Source organism: Ovis canadensis, chromosome 22 (assembly GCF_042477335.2).
Source record: "Ovis canadensis isolate MfBH-ARS-UI-01 breed Bighorn chromosome 22, ARS-UI_OviCan_v2, whole genome shotgun sequence".
NCBI lineage: Eukaryota > Metazoa > Chordata > Mammalia > Artiodactyla > Bovidae > Ovis > Ovis canadensis.
The window spans coordinates 52,346,390-52,359,270 of record NC_091266.1 but is presented as its reverse complement, the minus strand read 5'-3'; the positions used below and the strand labels follow the sequence as shown (position 1 = coordinate 52,359,270).

Genomic DNA, 12,881 nt, shown 5'->3' with positions numbered 1-12,881 from the left:
AAACCCCATAAATTATTTACTGAAATGGAAGTTGAGTTTACGGTAATAATGCATTAGTTCAGCTAGCCATGCAGTCTGTTACAGGGTAATAAAAAATTTTTATTTTCCTTCTTAAAAGGTATTTGCCAGTAACCTACACATGACCTTGGACTGATCAATTTTCAAAGATGATACTAAAAGGAGGGGATATAAGGAGAAAGAAAGGGAGAGCTTTTTTTTCAAAGAGCCTGATTTTAGGCAATTGTCAGCAAATACCTGTTGTTTCACTATTACAGGGGAAAAGAAATGAGCATATATATCACAGTTTTAGAAATCGTAAGGACTAGATCTTAAAAACCCTTTGGAAGTTCAGCATTTGTGTGATAGAACATAAATCTGAAAGCTAGCAAGGAGGCCTGTTTGAAAAATCTGGGGAGTCACCATTGTTTGAGACCACCTGTCATTTTGTATGAGCCTGGAGCCTTGTAAAATAACGTCAGCCCAACGGTTCTGTCTTCATCTTTTAAAATGTATTTATGGAGCAGGATCGATTTAATGTATCTCAGAAAGTCCACGATTCTGCTCACAGCCGTTTGCTGACTAATGTCTCCAGCAGAGAACAACAAGCACATTCATGAATTATGGCTGTCCCTGAGGTTTTTTGTCGACTATTTTTTATTTTAGGAGCGTCTGCTTTGATTAAAGCCATTAGAGCCAGGAGCAAATAAAAAGGTGTCTGGCTTTTACAGTCTCGCATTTTATAGCAGGAACTCTGATGAAGCCTGTATTTTAATTATTACACCGTTAAGGCAAGTGATGAGTATTAACCTCAGAAGTTCAACTAGTTCCTCCTCTGTCACCTGCTTTGGGGTCTAAAAAATCCTGTGGCAGGAGACTTGTTGGTTGAGTCCAATTTTTACTTACTGATATCCTCTACTTGGCTGCATAAATATTTTCATTTATTTATATATTCCTCTTTGCTGCAAAAATTATTTTTTAAGTGACTTGGTTGAAGAATGTTTTGGGGGCTGAGTCACAACTGAAGAGTGAACTTAGGAACATGTGTGTTTATTTATTTAAAATGTTACAGATACTCTTTCATTATTTTTCTTTTTAAAAAAATTATTTTAAATTGGAGGATAATTGTTTTACAATATTGTGTTGGTTTCTGGGATACATCAACATAAATCAGCCATAGGTATGCATATGTCCCCTCCTTCTTGAACCTCCTTCCCACCCCATTCACGCCCTCCAGATTGTCACAGAGCACTGGGTTGAGCTCCCCGTGTTATATGCAACTTCCCATTCAGGTCAGTTCAGTTCAGTTCAGTCGCTCAGTCGTGTCCAACTCTTTGTGACCCCATGAATCGCAGCACACCAGGCCTCCCTGTCCATCACCAACTCTCGGAGTTCACTCAAACTCACGTCCATCGAGGCGGTGATGCCATCCAGCCATCTCATCCTCTGTCGTCCCCTTGAAGAATTTTCCACAGTTTATTGTGATCCATACAGTCAAAGGCTTTGGCATAGTCAATAAAGCAGTTCAGTTCAGTCACTCAGTCGTATCTGACTCTTTGCGACCTCATGAATCGCAGCATGCCAAGCCTCCCTGTCCATCACCAACTCCCAGAGTTCACTCAGACTCGTGTTCATCGAGTCAGTGATGCCATCCAGCCATCTCATCCTCAGTCGTCCCCTTCTTCTCCTGCCCCCAATCTTTCCCAGCATCAGAGTCTTTTCCAGTGAGTCAACTCTTCGCATGAGGTGGCCAAAGTACTGGAGTTTCAGCTTTAGCATCATTCCTTCCAAAGAAATCCCAGGGCTGATCTCCTTCAGAATGGACTGGTTGGATCTCCTTGCAGTCCAAGGGATTCTCAAGACTCTTCTCCAACACCACAGTTCAAAAGCATCAATTCTTCGGCACTCAGCCTTCTTCACAGTCCAACTCTCACATCCATACATGACTACTGGAAAAACCATAGCCTTGACTAGATGGACCTTAGTCGGCAAAGTAATGTCTCTGTTTTTGAATATGCTGTCTAGGTTGGTCATAACTTTTCTTCCGAGGAGTAAGCGCCTTTTAATTTCATGGCTGCAGTCACCATCTGTAGTGATTTTGGAGTCCCCCAAAGTAAAGTCTGACACTGTTTCCACTGTTTCCCCATCTATTTCCCATGAAGTGATGGGACCAGATGCCATGATCTTCGTTTTCTGAATGTTGAGCTTTAAGCCAATTTTTCACTCTCCACTTTTACTTTCATCAAGAGGCTTTTTAGTTCCTCTTCACTTTCTGCCATAAGGGTGGTGTCATCTGCATATCTGAGGTTATTGGTATTTCTCCCAGCAATCTTGGTTCCAGCTTGTGTTTCTTCCAGCCCAGCCTTTTTCATGATGTACCCTGCATAGAAGTTAAATAAGCAGGGTGACAATATACAGCCTTGACATACTCCTTTTCCTATTTGGAACCAGTCTGTTGTTCCATGTCCAGTTCTAACTGTTGCTTCCTGGCCTGCATACAGATTTCTCAAGAGGCAGATTAGGTGGTCTGGTATTCCCATCTCTTTCAGAATTTTCCACAGTTTCTTGTGATCCACACAGTCAAAGGCTTTGGCATAGTCAATAAAGCAGAAATAGATGTTTTTCTGGAACTCTCTTGCTTTTTCCATGATCCAGCGGATGTTGACAATTTGATATCTGGTTCCTCTGCCTTTTCTAAAACCAGTTTGAACATCTGGAAGTTCACGGTTCATGTATTGCTGAAGCCTGGCTTAGAGAATTTTGAGCATGACTTTACTAGCATGTGAAATGAGTGCAATTGTGCGGTGGTTTGAGCATTCTTTGACATTGCTTTTCTTTGGGATTGGAATGAAAACTGACCTTTTCTAGTCCTGTGGCAAACTTCCCATTAGCTACCTATTTTATATATGGTAATGTATATATCAGTATTTCAATGTTACTCTCTCAGTTCGTCCCGCCCTGTCCTACCCCTGCTCTGTCCACGAGTCCATTGTTTATGTCTGAGCCCCTATTCCTGCCCTGCAAATAGGGTTATCAGTACCATCTGTCTAGATTCCATATATACGCATTAATACATGACACTTGTTTTTCTCTTTCTGACTTGCTTCACTCTGCATAACGAGCTCTAGAGGAAAACTGAGATTTATTTTTATATTCACTAAACTAAAAAAGATGCAGAGTAGGTAAATGACCTAAGGAATGGTAAATCATCTATGACTAATGTCAAAAAGACCTGAGGATTATTTTCTGGTGGTAGAAAGCTTCCGGTCTCTTCCTCCTCCGCTTAATTCTATGGCTGGTACTTCGCATTCTTGAAATAGTCTGTGTTTTTCTGATTCCATGATTTGAAATCATCAAATCCCTCTATGTTACTGCATTTCAGGGTACTTAGTGCTTGAAATGGAAGATGTTTTGAGGATCTGTTTAATCTAGTTGAAACAGCAGAGTAGGTATTTCTTAGAACTCCCAGATGCCTCGGCTCTGCCCTGGACCACACTTCTGGTAAAGCATTTTTTCTTTAATCTGTTTTACCAGCACCTATCCCTACCTCTGCAGATGGGCATCAGTTTTATTTTCATCCGTTTCCTTTCTCTCTTCCAAACCTGCGCTCTAAAATTCTCTATTCTTGTCAGACTTTTAGCATTGCCTTTCTCCTCTGCTCCTGAAATGCCCAAGTCACTCCGTGTGTACTGAACTGGAATATCGTGTAGGTGGGAGGCATCTCAGGGCAGATGTTATTATATAGGCTTTACAGAGAAGCATAAACAGGGTCACAATTAATGACAGTTGGTGTTTCTTACTGTAGATAATGGCCCAGGTTTAACTGGTAGCCAGAATACACAGGACGTACCTTGTGTGCTAGACATTCCATGTTATCAACTCTCTCTTGCTGCTGCTGCTGCTAAGGCCCTTCAGTCGTGTCTGACTCTGCAACCCCATAGACGGCAGCCCACCAGGCTCCCCCGTCCCTGGGATTCTCCAGGCAAGAACTGGAGTGGGTTGCCATTTCCTTCTCCAATGCATGAAAGTGAAAAGTGAAAGTGAAAGTGAAGTCGTGTCTGACTCTTAGTGACCCCATGGACTGCAGCCTACCAGGCTCCTCCATCCATGGGATTCTCCAGGCAAGAGTACTAGAGTGGGTACTATTAGCTTAGATCTGCCAATTCTCCACAGAACAACAGATAATATTCCACTGACCCTGTTGTGTTTCTTTTTAATCACCTATTAAGTGAAAGCTCTCAAGATTGGTTGGCATTGAAGCATAGGTAGCCAGTGGAAATGTGCTGTGTGCCACAGGGAGCTGAAACCCAGTGCTCTGTGACAACCTAAAGAGGTGGGATGCGGTGGGAGGTGGGAGGGAGGTTCAAGAGGGAGGAGACATACCTGTGGCTGATTCATGTTGATATATGGCAGAAATCCACATAACATTGTAAAGCAATTATCCTCAAATTAAAAAGAAATACGTTAAAAAAAAAAAGATTGGTTGGAATTATTAGCACATCAGAAAACAACACATCCCTCAGGGGCTAAAGTAGTCATTTCCATATTCTTTTCCCTAAGAATCTTTGAGCACCTTTGACATCTTAAATAGTTAAAAGAAATATTAGCTTGAGAACAAAGTCGTCACTGCAGACTCTGTATATTCCTGTGGTGGATCGATGCACATATCGTTGATTTGGGATCTATAGAGCTACAGATATGGGCGTGCTTCATATGCAAATGTCTATAAAGATCTTACTCCTCCATACTCTCCATGCAAATCAGTTTTAAATCATCACACAATGTAGCTGCATTTTAATTTCTAATGGAGAACAGCCGTGAAGTTCAATTGCCTCTAGGCCTGGCTGAGCGATCATGTCAAATGATTTATTTCCACTGAACCAGAGGCAGCAGGGTGGGAGGGAGATAGAAGGAGGTACTGGGAGAACCAAAAAAAAATCTTTGATTCTTGTCCTCACATATCCCGGAGTCCTCCTGGGGCCCAAGGCATGTGTTCTGGGTGTGGCCCAACACATGTTCTTTTACAAGCCAGTGGGCCATGCTCTGAGAAGGGCTGAGTGATGGGATAATTAGAACCAAGCAGTCAGCGGGGTGGATAGTTTGTCTGCTGATAATAGCTTGTTTGCTAATTGCCAACACCAGATTTTCTGGGCAATTAGACATTTGGTTTCCTCCAAGACCTTCTGTGCAAATATGGACACATGGCCCCAGGCCTTCCAGGTAGCAGGTGGAGAGAGGGTGGCTCCCGGTACAGGATGGCATCTCTCTAATGCCACCTGCCCCAGGGGTGGTGGGGGCAGGGCAGACTTCTCAGTAGTAGAGATGCTGAACTTCCCCTGCTTTTATGGAAGGGGGTACCCTGTACTGGGTGATGAGCAAAGAAGCCGAAGTTTGTGGGCTGGTCCAGGAGCCAGGCTTATGTCTCCATTTTCTTTTCAAGAGCATTGAGCCAGGATGCTAGCAGAACCTGAAACTGCTTCCTCTCTCAGATGAGCAAGTTGATTTTTTTTAAATAATTTTTTTATTGTGGTAAAGCATATATAACATAAAATTTTCCATTTTAACCATTTGAAGGTGTGCAAATCAGTGGCATCAATACATTCACAATGTTGTGTAACCATTACTGCTCTTTCTAAAACTTTTGCATCATCCAAAATGGAAATTTTGTATTCCCCATCCGTCTTTGCTCCCTCAGCTCCTGACTACCTCTAATCTACTGTCTGTCTCTATGAATTTGCCTATTCTGTTTTCGTATTGGCTATCTACATTTCATTTGCCTGTTCTCAGTATGAGATGATGTTTGTCCCTTTTGTGTCCAGCTTATTTCACTTAGCATAACTTTTTCTGGTTCATCCACAGTGTATCATCTATAAGAATTTCATTCCTTTTTACAGCCAAATAATAATCCATTGAATGGATGTACCGTATTTTTGTTATCCATTTATCTGCTGATGTTTACTTGGGTGGTTTTCACTTTTTGGTTTTTGTAAATAATGCTGCAGTGAACATGCACATACAAGCATCCTTGTTTTCAATTCTTTTGGGTAGGTACTCAGGAGTGGAATTCCTAGGAAAGGATTGGGTCTATGGTAAGACTATATCTCACATTTTAAGAAACTACCAAACTGTTTATCACAGCAGCTGTACCATTTTGCATTCCCACAAGATATATACGGGGGTTTCAATATTTCCACATCCTTGCCAGCATTTGCTATTTACTTAAAAATATATATATATTGTAGCCATCCTAGTGAGTGTGAAGCAGAATCTCATTGTGGTTTTGATTTCCCTGTTGACTAATGAGGTAAGCCTCTTTCACGTGCTTATCAACCATTAGCATATCTTCTCTGGAGAAATGTCTGTTTAAGTCCTTTCCCCCACAGTTTGATTTTTGGTCTCTGTACTTAACTTGCTTCTGCGCCTTTCTCCCAAAGGTTGGAACTGAGCCTCATCGGGAGGAGAGGGAACAGATGCCTGCAGAGTGGGGAGGTGGCTGTGCAGATTCGAGGCTTTGCATTCCCTCGTTCATGATTCCTTTTATTCCCTCAACTCGTTTGGCACCCACTGTAATGATGCTGTTTGAGTTCTCACCAAGCAGGAAAAGAGATCAGTAAGCGCGTGGGATTAACCAAAGTGATTTGGCAGCAGAAGCAGATGGAGCCACTCCTGGTGCCTTCCCAGAAGCAGACGAGTCTTTCTCAGATACCTCATAGACTCTGGGTTTCCTTGACCACATATTGTTGTGGCAAATTACTCATTTTTTTCCCAGCAAGTAATTAGTCTATATACTGAATGGAGCAGTATTTGCAGAACTCCTTGGATGGTACCTGGGACTTGTCGATGCCAACAGCCTGGCCATCACCTCTCCAGGGGAAGCCCACCATCCTTGATCTGCTGCCCTGAAGGATCCCAGTCCCGGGCAGTGGGCAGGGAGAGGGGATGGAGCTTCCAGCACTGACTAGGGCCGGGGACAACTCCCCCGTGGGAACTCATCCCCGGGGGAGAGCCATGGGGCTCTGGCAGGGTTTCAGAAGTTGTCTGAATAATTGGAAGAGCAGCAGGGGAATCGACCAAATGATGTTCAGGCTGCCTCACTCCTGGCTCTTTTCTCTCTTGACCTCTGTCTGTTGTGGGACCCTGACTGTGGGCCCAGGAACGCTAATCTATCTGTGGTTTTTCTTACTGAATGTCCAAACCCTTCAGCATTGCTGAAGCAAGCGAGTTCCCTGTGTTCTGGCAGGGCCTCATGCAGAAAGGAGGGAGGAGGTGATGCCTCTACTAAGCAAAGAAGTTTTGGAAGTCGAACCCCTGTCCTCTGTTCTGGTGATTAGGGTTGTTAATCTTGGATGGGGTCCCATAACCCTTTGGAAACCTGAAGGCTGTGGATGACCTTCCAAGAAAATGAACGCAAAATTTGCATGTCATCTCAGGGGGGCTACAGTCTTCTCTGGTCCATACAGTGGTGCCTGGGTTAAGAAAGGGCTCTACAGAAGGTAGGTTTAGGGACTGGGCAGCCTCTGTGCTAAGTGCTGAGAGATTGACTGCACTTAGTGAGAGGCTTGGTGGTCACTGGGAGAAGAGGAGCATCTCATTTGTTCAAGTTTTAAATACCAAATATGGGGCAACCAGATCAGATACCCTACTGTTCTGGGCGGAGTTCAGCCTGGCCCCACATAAGCTGGCTTTCTAAGGATGAGAACACTCCCTGCAGGAGCAAAGCCACGCAGTCCTCATTTCAGCTCTCCAGCTCAGCCTGCATCATCTCTAAGGATGCACTTGTCTTTCCTTTCAGAAACGGCCCCCACGTCTGCATATTCATCTCCAGCCCGGAGCCTGGGGGACACAGGAATAACACCTCTGTCCCCTTCCCACATTGTGGTAAGAAGCATGTATGTGTGGGGGGGGGGTAGGGAGGGGGGAATGTATGTGCTGATCACCTTTGCTTTCTGAGTCGGCTTTCCCTACTCTGGGTCAGAAAAGGCTTTCCGTGGTGTGACTGGTGCTTCTGCAGCCATTGGCCTGGGTGTGGATAACATGAGCAGGCAGGGGGGAGCATCTCTTTAAAGATTCAGGGTTCAGAGACTGCAGGGCACCCTCTTGGGAGGATGCAGCCACATCTGGCCGGTGGGTGAATCAGTGAAAAGCAGTGGTTTTTCCAGTGCAGTTAAGTGCTGTGACCAAAAGCTGTGGCTGTAGCTGCTTCTGTACCAGCTTGCCTGGGCGGTGTGGGGGTGGCTGGAGGGGGTGTTGGCAGGGGGGCGCTGGAGACTGGGCATTGGTTCCCACGTTGCCCCAGATGGATATTGTGGGGCAGCTGTTCAAGGTGCTCACATGTAGCCAACCAGAGAGAAGTACGTGGAGGGAAGGGCGGTTTTATACGAGCTGCTCAGACCTGCAAAGAAGACACTGCTGAGAACTTCAGAGCCATCACTGAGGAGGGACGCCAGCTTGTCCTGGTTTTCCCGGCATTGTCCTGGCTTCCATGGAAAGGCCTGCATTCTGGAACTCCCTCTGGCTTGGGAAAACTGAGACGCTTGGGCACTGAAGAGCCGGGTCCTCTGGTTTTCAAACTCTGTACCCCAAGGGTTCCCTGGAAAAGCTTCAGGGTCACCTAAGGGGATGGGGCGCAGTGTGACGAAAGGCCAGGTAGGTGGGGCTGGCACCCCCTGCTCTAACCAATCAATACTCTTCAGATCCCAAGTTGATTGGTATAATTTGAAGTTCTGTGGGTGTTGATAAGGAAGTCTAAATCTGGAATGACTTGACCTGCTCACTTGACAGATGAGGCTCTGGGCCCCAAGGGTCACATGGCTGACTGTGGCAGGACTGGGCAGGGTTCCTGGTATGCTGAGCCCTACACCCCTGCCCCACACACCCAGGCAGATGGAGGGGTCATCTGGCAGGTACACAGGGCACAGCTGAGCAGGGTCTGGAGGTCTGTGTAGGGCCTGGGGGAGGCCAGTAGGGGGAAGGGGAACCACTGGCTTCCGGTTCAAACGGAAGCGTTTCTGTAGTTTGCCACGTTCACGCATGGTTGATAAAGGATGTGGTGCACATGTGCAGGCAGGTGACCTCCCCAGTGACCTGGCCTGGCCCTCCACTCAGGAGGACTCTCCATTTCTCCCTGAGTTGGTCGAGGGTGGGGGTGCGGCGTGGACAGGAGGCAGGCCTGTCCTCTCCCCAGGGGTCACCACGTGGCAGACTTGAACCAAACGTGGAATGTCCTTCTGTCTGCAGTGGGTGCACAGTGGGGCAGGGTGGAACCTTCCAGAAAGCTGGGCTTGACTGCCCCCACCCACACCCTGTACCCCACCTGGTGTATCTGTAGAATGATGCTGACCAGAACGTCTCTGAGCAGCAGACATTTCTCGTGGTGGTGGCCATTGACTTTGGGACCACGTCCAGCGGCTATGCCTACAGCTTCACCAAGGAGCCAGAATGCATCCACGTGATGAGGTGAGCATCAGAGAGGCAGGGGCTAGCGCCAGTCACTTGTCATTATGGAGACTTGGGGGAGGGCTCTGGGGGAGGGGAGAGGGAATAATCCAATGAGCAGATGAATGGTACTTAGTAGGCAGGTCTTTTCCTGGATTCTGGCCCTGCTTGGCCTAATCTCACCATGCCACTTTGGGCAAGCCACTTCTGATCTCGGGGCTCCAGGTTCCTGGTCTGTAAAGTCATTGGTTTAATTCTGACTTAGTTGGTTTGGGAAAGGGCCTAGAGAGTATGTTGGAAACTTCCAGCATGCCACCTTGGCAAGAGGCACTGACTTACAGGATGTTTGTGATGGAGGAGATCCAGGTCTCTCTCTGTGTGACCTCAGGCAAAGGACTTCCCTGGTGGCTCAGACAGTAAAGTGTCTGCCTACAAGGTGGGAGACCAGGGTTCCATCCCTGGGTTGGGAAGATCCTCTGGAAAAGGAAATGGCAACCCACTCCAGTAGTCTTGCCTGGGAAATCCCATGGACAGAGGAGACTGATAGGCTATAGTCCATCGGGTCGCAAAAGGTGGGACACGACTGAGCAACTACACTTCACTTCACTTTCAGGCAATTGATGAACCTTCTAAAGCTCAGTTTCCTCATCTGTGAAATGGGGATAATGCAGTACCTGCTTCTCAGAGTATGTGTGCAAATGTGGTGAGATTTCCTATCAAGTGCTTTCTTATTGTTTAGTCACTAAGTCGTGTCCAACTCTTTGTGACCCCATGGACCATAGGCTCCTCTGTCCATGGGATTTTCCAGGCAAGAATACTGGAGTGGGTTACCATTCCCTTCTCTAGAGGCTCTTCCCAACCCAGGGATCAAACCTGCACTTCAGGCAGATTCTTTACCATTTGAGCCAGCAGGAAAGCCCCCATAAACTAGAATCAACATTTATCGGCTTCTGTATTGTTGTTTTAAGAAATTTATCTCTAAAGGGAGAGTCATACAGTGAAAATTGACAAAAGAGAAAGGAGCAGAAATAACTTTGAACTTGCTGGGGAGGAATTCTTACAAAGCCTTCACAGAGTTCAGGGTCTCTAGGGATGTTATCTTAGTAATTGTAGAGATTTTGGAGGAAGGTTCTACCTGAATTTTATTTCAGTCAGAACATATTAATATCACTTTGATCCAGACTGACAGAATTATGAATGGGAAAGTTTAATTTTTTATATTTAAATAGGAATGGAGAATTGAACATTTGAAGGGCAAAAACTCTGGAATTCCATTACCTACTGGAAATGTCAGCGTTCATAGTCCTGGAAAACCTATTTCTGAAAGGTTGTGTGTGGAACGCATCCCTGGTCCAGGCACCAGTGTCAGCCTGGGACAGTGATCATCTCTGCATCTCAGCAGGGTCACCATGGGGACTTGGCTCCCTGGGCGGATGGGGCTTGACTGGGAAACTGGCCAGGGATGACTCCGGCCCCATCTGCGTGGCAGGTCTAGGTGAAGGTTGGCTCTCCATCCGGACTGTGATGGTGGCGGCAGGTGTGAGCCCAGCCAGGAGAGCCGCCACCTCCCCCAGAGGGCAGGCTGGGGAGAAAGATGCTCTTCCCCTAGTGCACTGTGTCTCCCCCAGAGGCTGCTTGTAGGGGTCACGTGGCAGGACTGGAGCCACCTGCTGAGCCAGGACCTGGTAGAGGAGACAGCGTCCTGTCCCCTGGCAGCCAGGGCTTCGCTGCTGTGGCCCCAAAGAAGGGAGAAGCATCCAGTCACTTGTCTTCTCCACTCTCTTTACTTTTCTCCTTCTTTCTGTCTGTGAGGAGGATGGAAGCTTTTCTGGGGCTCAACCTACCCGCTGCTTGCTCCATCACACTTCTCATCAGTTCCAGGATCTAACCCCTTCGCATCTTCCAGTCTGTATTCACCCCTCCTGGCTTCTGGCTCCTCTTCAGCACACAGACATGCAGGATATGGTCCCTTCCCTCCATCAGAGCCATTCTGATGAGAGCCGTTCCGATCAGCGCTCTCATCCACCTGCCACTGTGACTGTCATCCAGGATGGGGGCGCCCGGGTCTGTTTCTTGCCTGAATCTCTTCCTGGCTTGCACCTTCAAGCCCATCCTGGGAGTTCAATGCCGGCACTGTCAAATAAAGCTCTCCATGTTTCCTCCTGCCTACTTCTTGGCCGGGACTGCTGGCATCTGTGAGGGGCACTCTCTCCTCCAGACTCCCCAGCTTGAAACCTGTGGGGTGCCCTGGCGCCTACTCACCAGTGAGGCCATTTGGCTTGGTTCTCCTTCTGGATGGTTCCTCCCAATCATCCCCTCTCTATCTTCCCAGGACTCTCTATCCTTGTATGAGCTCCCTCACCTTGAGACCTGAGCTCTGTTCTCAGCCTCCTGGCTTCCAGTCCCCCTCCCTTTAGTCCAGTTTGCTTTGGGTCAACAACAGCTCTGATTCTGTCCTGCCCCTGCTCTAAAATCTTTAGTGGCTCCTTATTACTCACTGATTAAATCTCTCACTCTTCAGGGTCCTCACCACCTTTCCAGTCTCGTTTTCCCCACCCGAGCATAATCACTCTCCTCATTTACACGCTTTCTCCAATCCACACAGTCACCTGGCATTCCCCATACATGCCCTGTGCTTGCCCCTCTCTGAACAGCCTGCAGTCCGTCCCTCTTTCAACATCCGGCTGTCTGTCCATCCTTCAAGTCTCTCCTGAAACCTGCATTCTTTCCAAGGCCCCCATCTCTCTGCCTCCTTTGACCTCTCTGGGCTATCTCCCTGAACCCTTCATCTCCATCTGATGAGGCAGGTATTTATGTGTGTGTTTCTCCCCTGCCTGTTTCAAAGAGAATCCATCTGCTATGAGGGCACCTGTAGCAGCCACTGTGAGCACCCACATCTGTACCAGCCTTGCACACAGTAGGTGCTCACATCCATGCAAGAAGGCCCATAACCTCTGCCTTTCCTTCGCGGCAGGCGATGGGAGGGAGGCGACCCTGGGGTGTCCAACCAGAAGACTCCGACCACCATCCTGTTGACTCCAGAGAGGAAGTTCCACAGTTTCGGGTATGCCGCCAGGGACTTTTACCACGACCTGGACCCCAACGAGGCCAAGCAGTGGCTGTACCTGGAGAAGTTCAAGATGAAGCTGCACACGACTGGGGTGAGCCAGCCTCTCCCAGGCCCCAAGTGCCCGAGAGCTGAGGTTCCTCCAGCCCTCCCGACCCTTGGGGGCCCTCAGGTTTCTCCCGAGCAGAAACGAACATCCACTCACCTGATTTTAGAAACAGCCTGAGGCACACCACGCTTTGGACCACACGGTACATTTTCAGATGCACACACGGACAGGGAGATATTCAGAATATTTAGCAACTTGTTTGCTTTGGAAATCGACCCGTCAGAGAGACACTGGCTGGATGGAGCACAGGCATAGGGGGCTGGGGGCGCCCTG

At 47.4% G+C, this 12,881-nt stretch overlaps 1 protein-coding gene across 4 annotated transcripts in view; it reads left to right on the top strand.

Moving 5' to 3' along the window:
• HSPA12A (heat shock protein family A (Hsp70) member 12A) overlaps nucleotides 1-12,881 on the top strand; it is a 77,865-nt gene that overhangs the window by 36,773 nt on the left and 28,211 nt on the right. For 3 of the 4 annotated variants that reach the window (XM_069567567.1, XM_069567570.1, XM_069567568.1), the window contains exons 2-4: nucleotides 7,790-7,875; nucleotides 9,326-9,453; nucleotides 12,407-12,593. In XM_069567567.1, the coding sequence (XP_069423668.1) occupies nucleotides 7,790-7,875; nucleotides 9,326-9,453; nucleotides 12,407-12,593 (401 nt within the window). Of the gene's footprint in view, nucleotides 1-7,789; nucleotides 7,876-8,007; nucleotides 8,644-8,778; nucleotides 8,901-9,325; nucleotides 9,454-12,406; nucleotides 12,594-12,881 lie in introns of those variants that run through there. The other variant, XM_069567569.1, reaches the window with a different exon arrangement.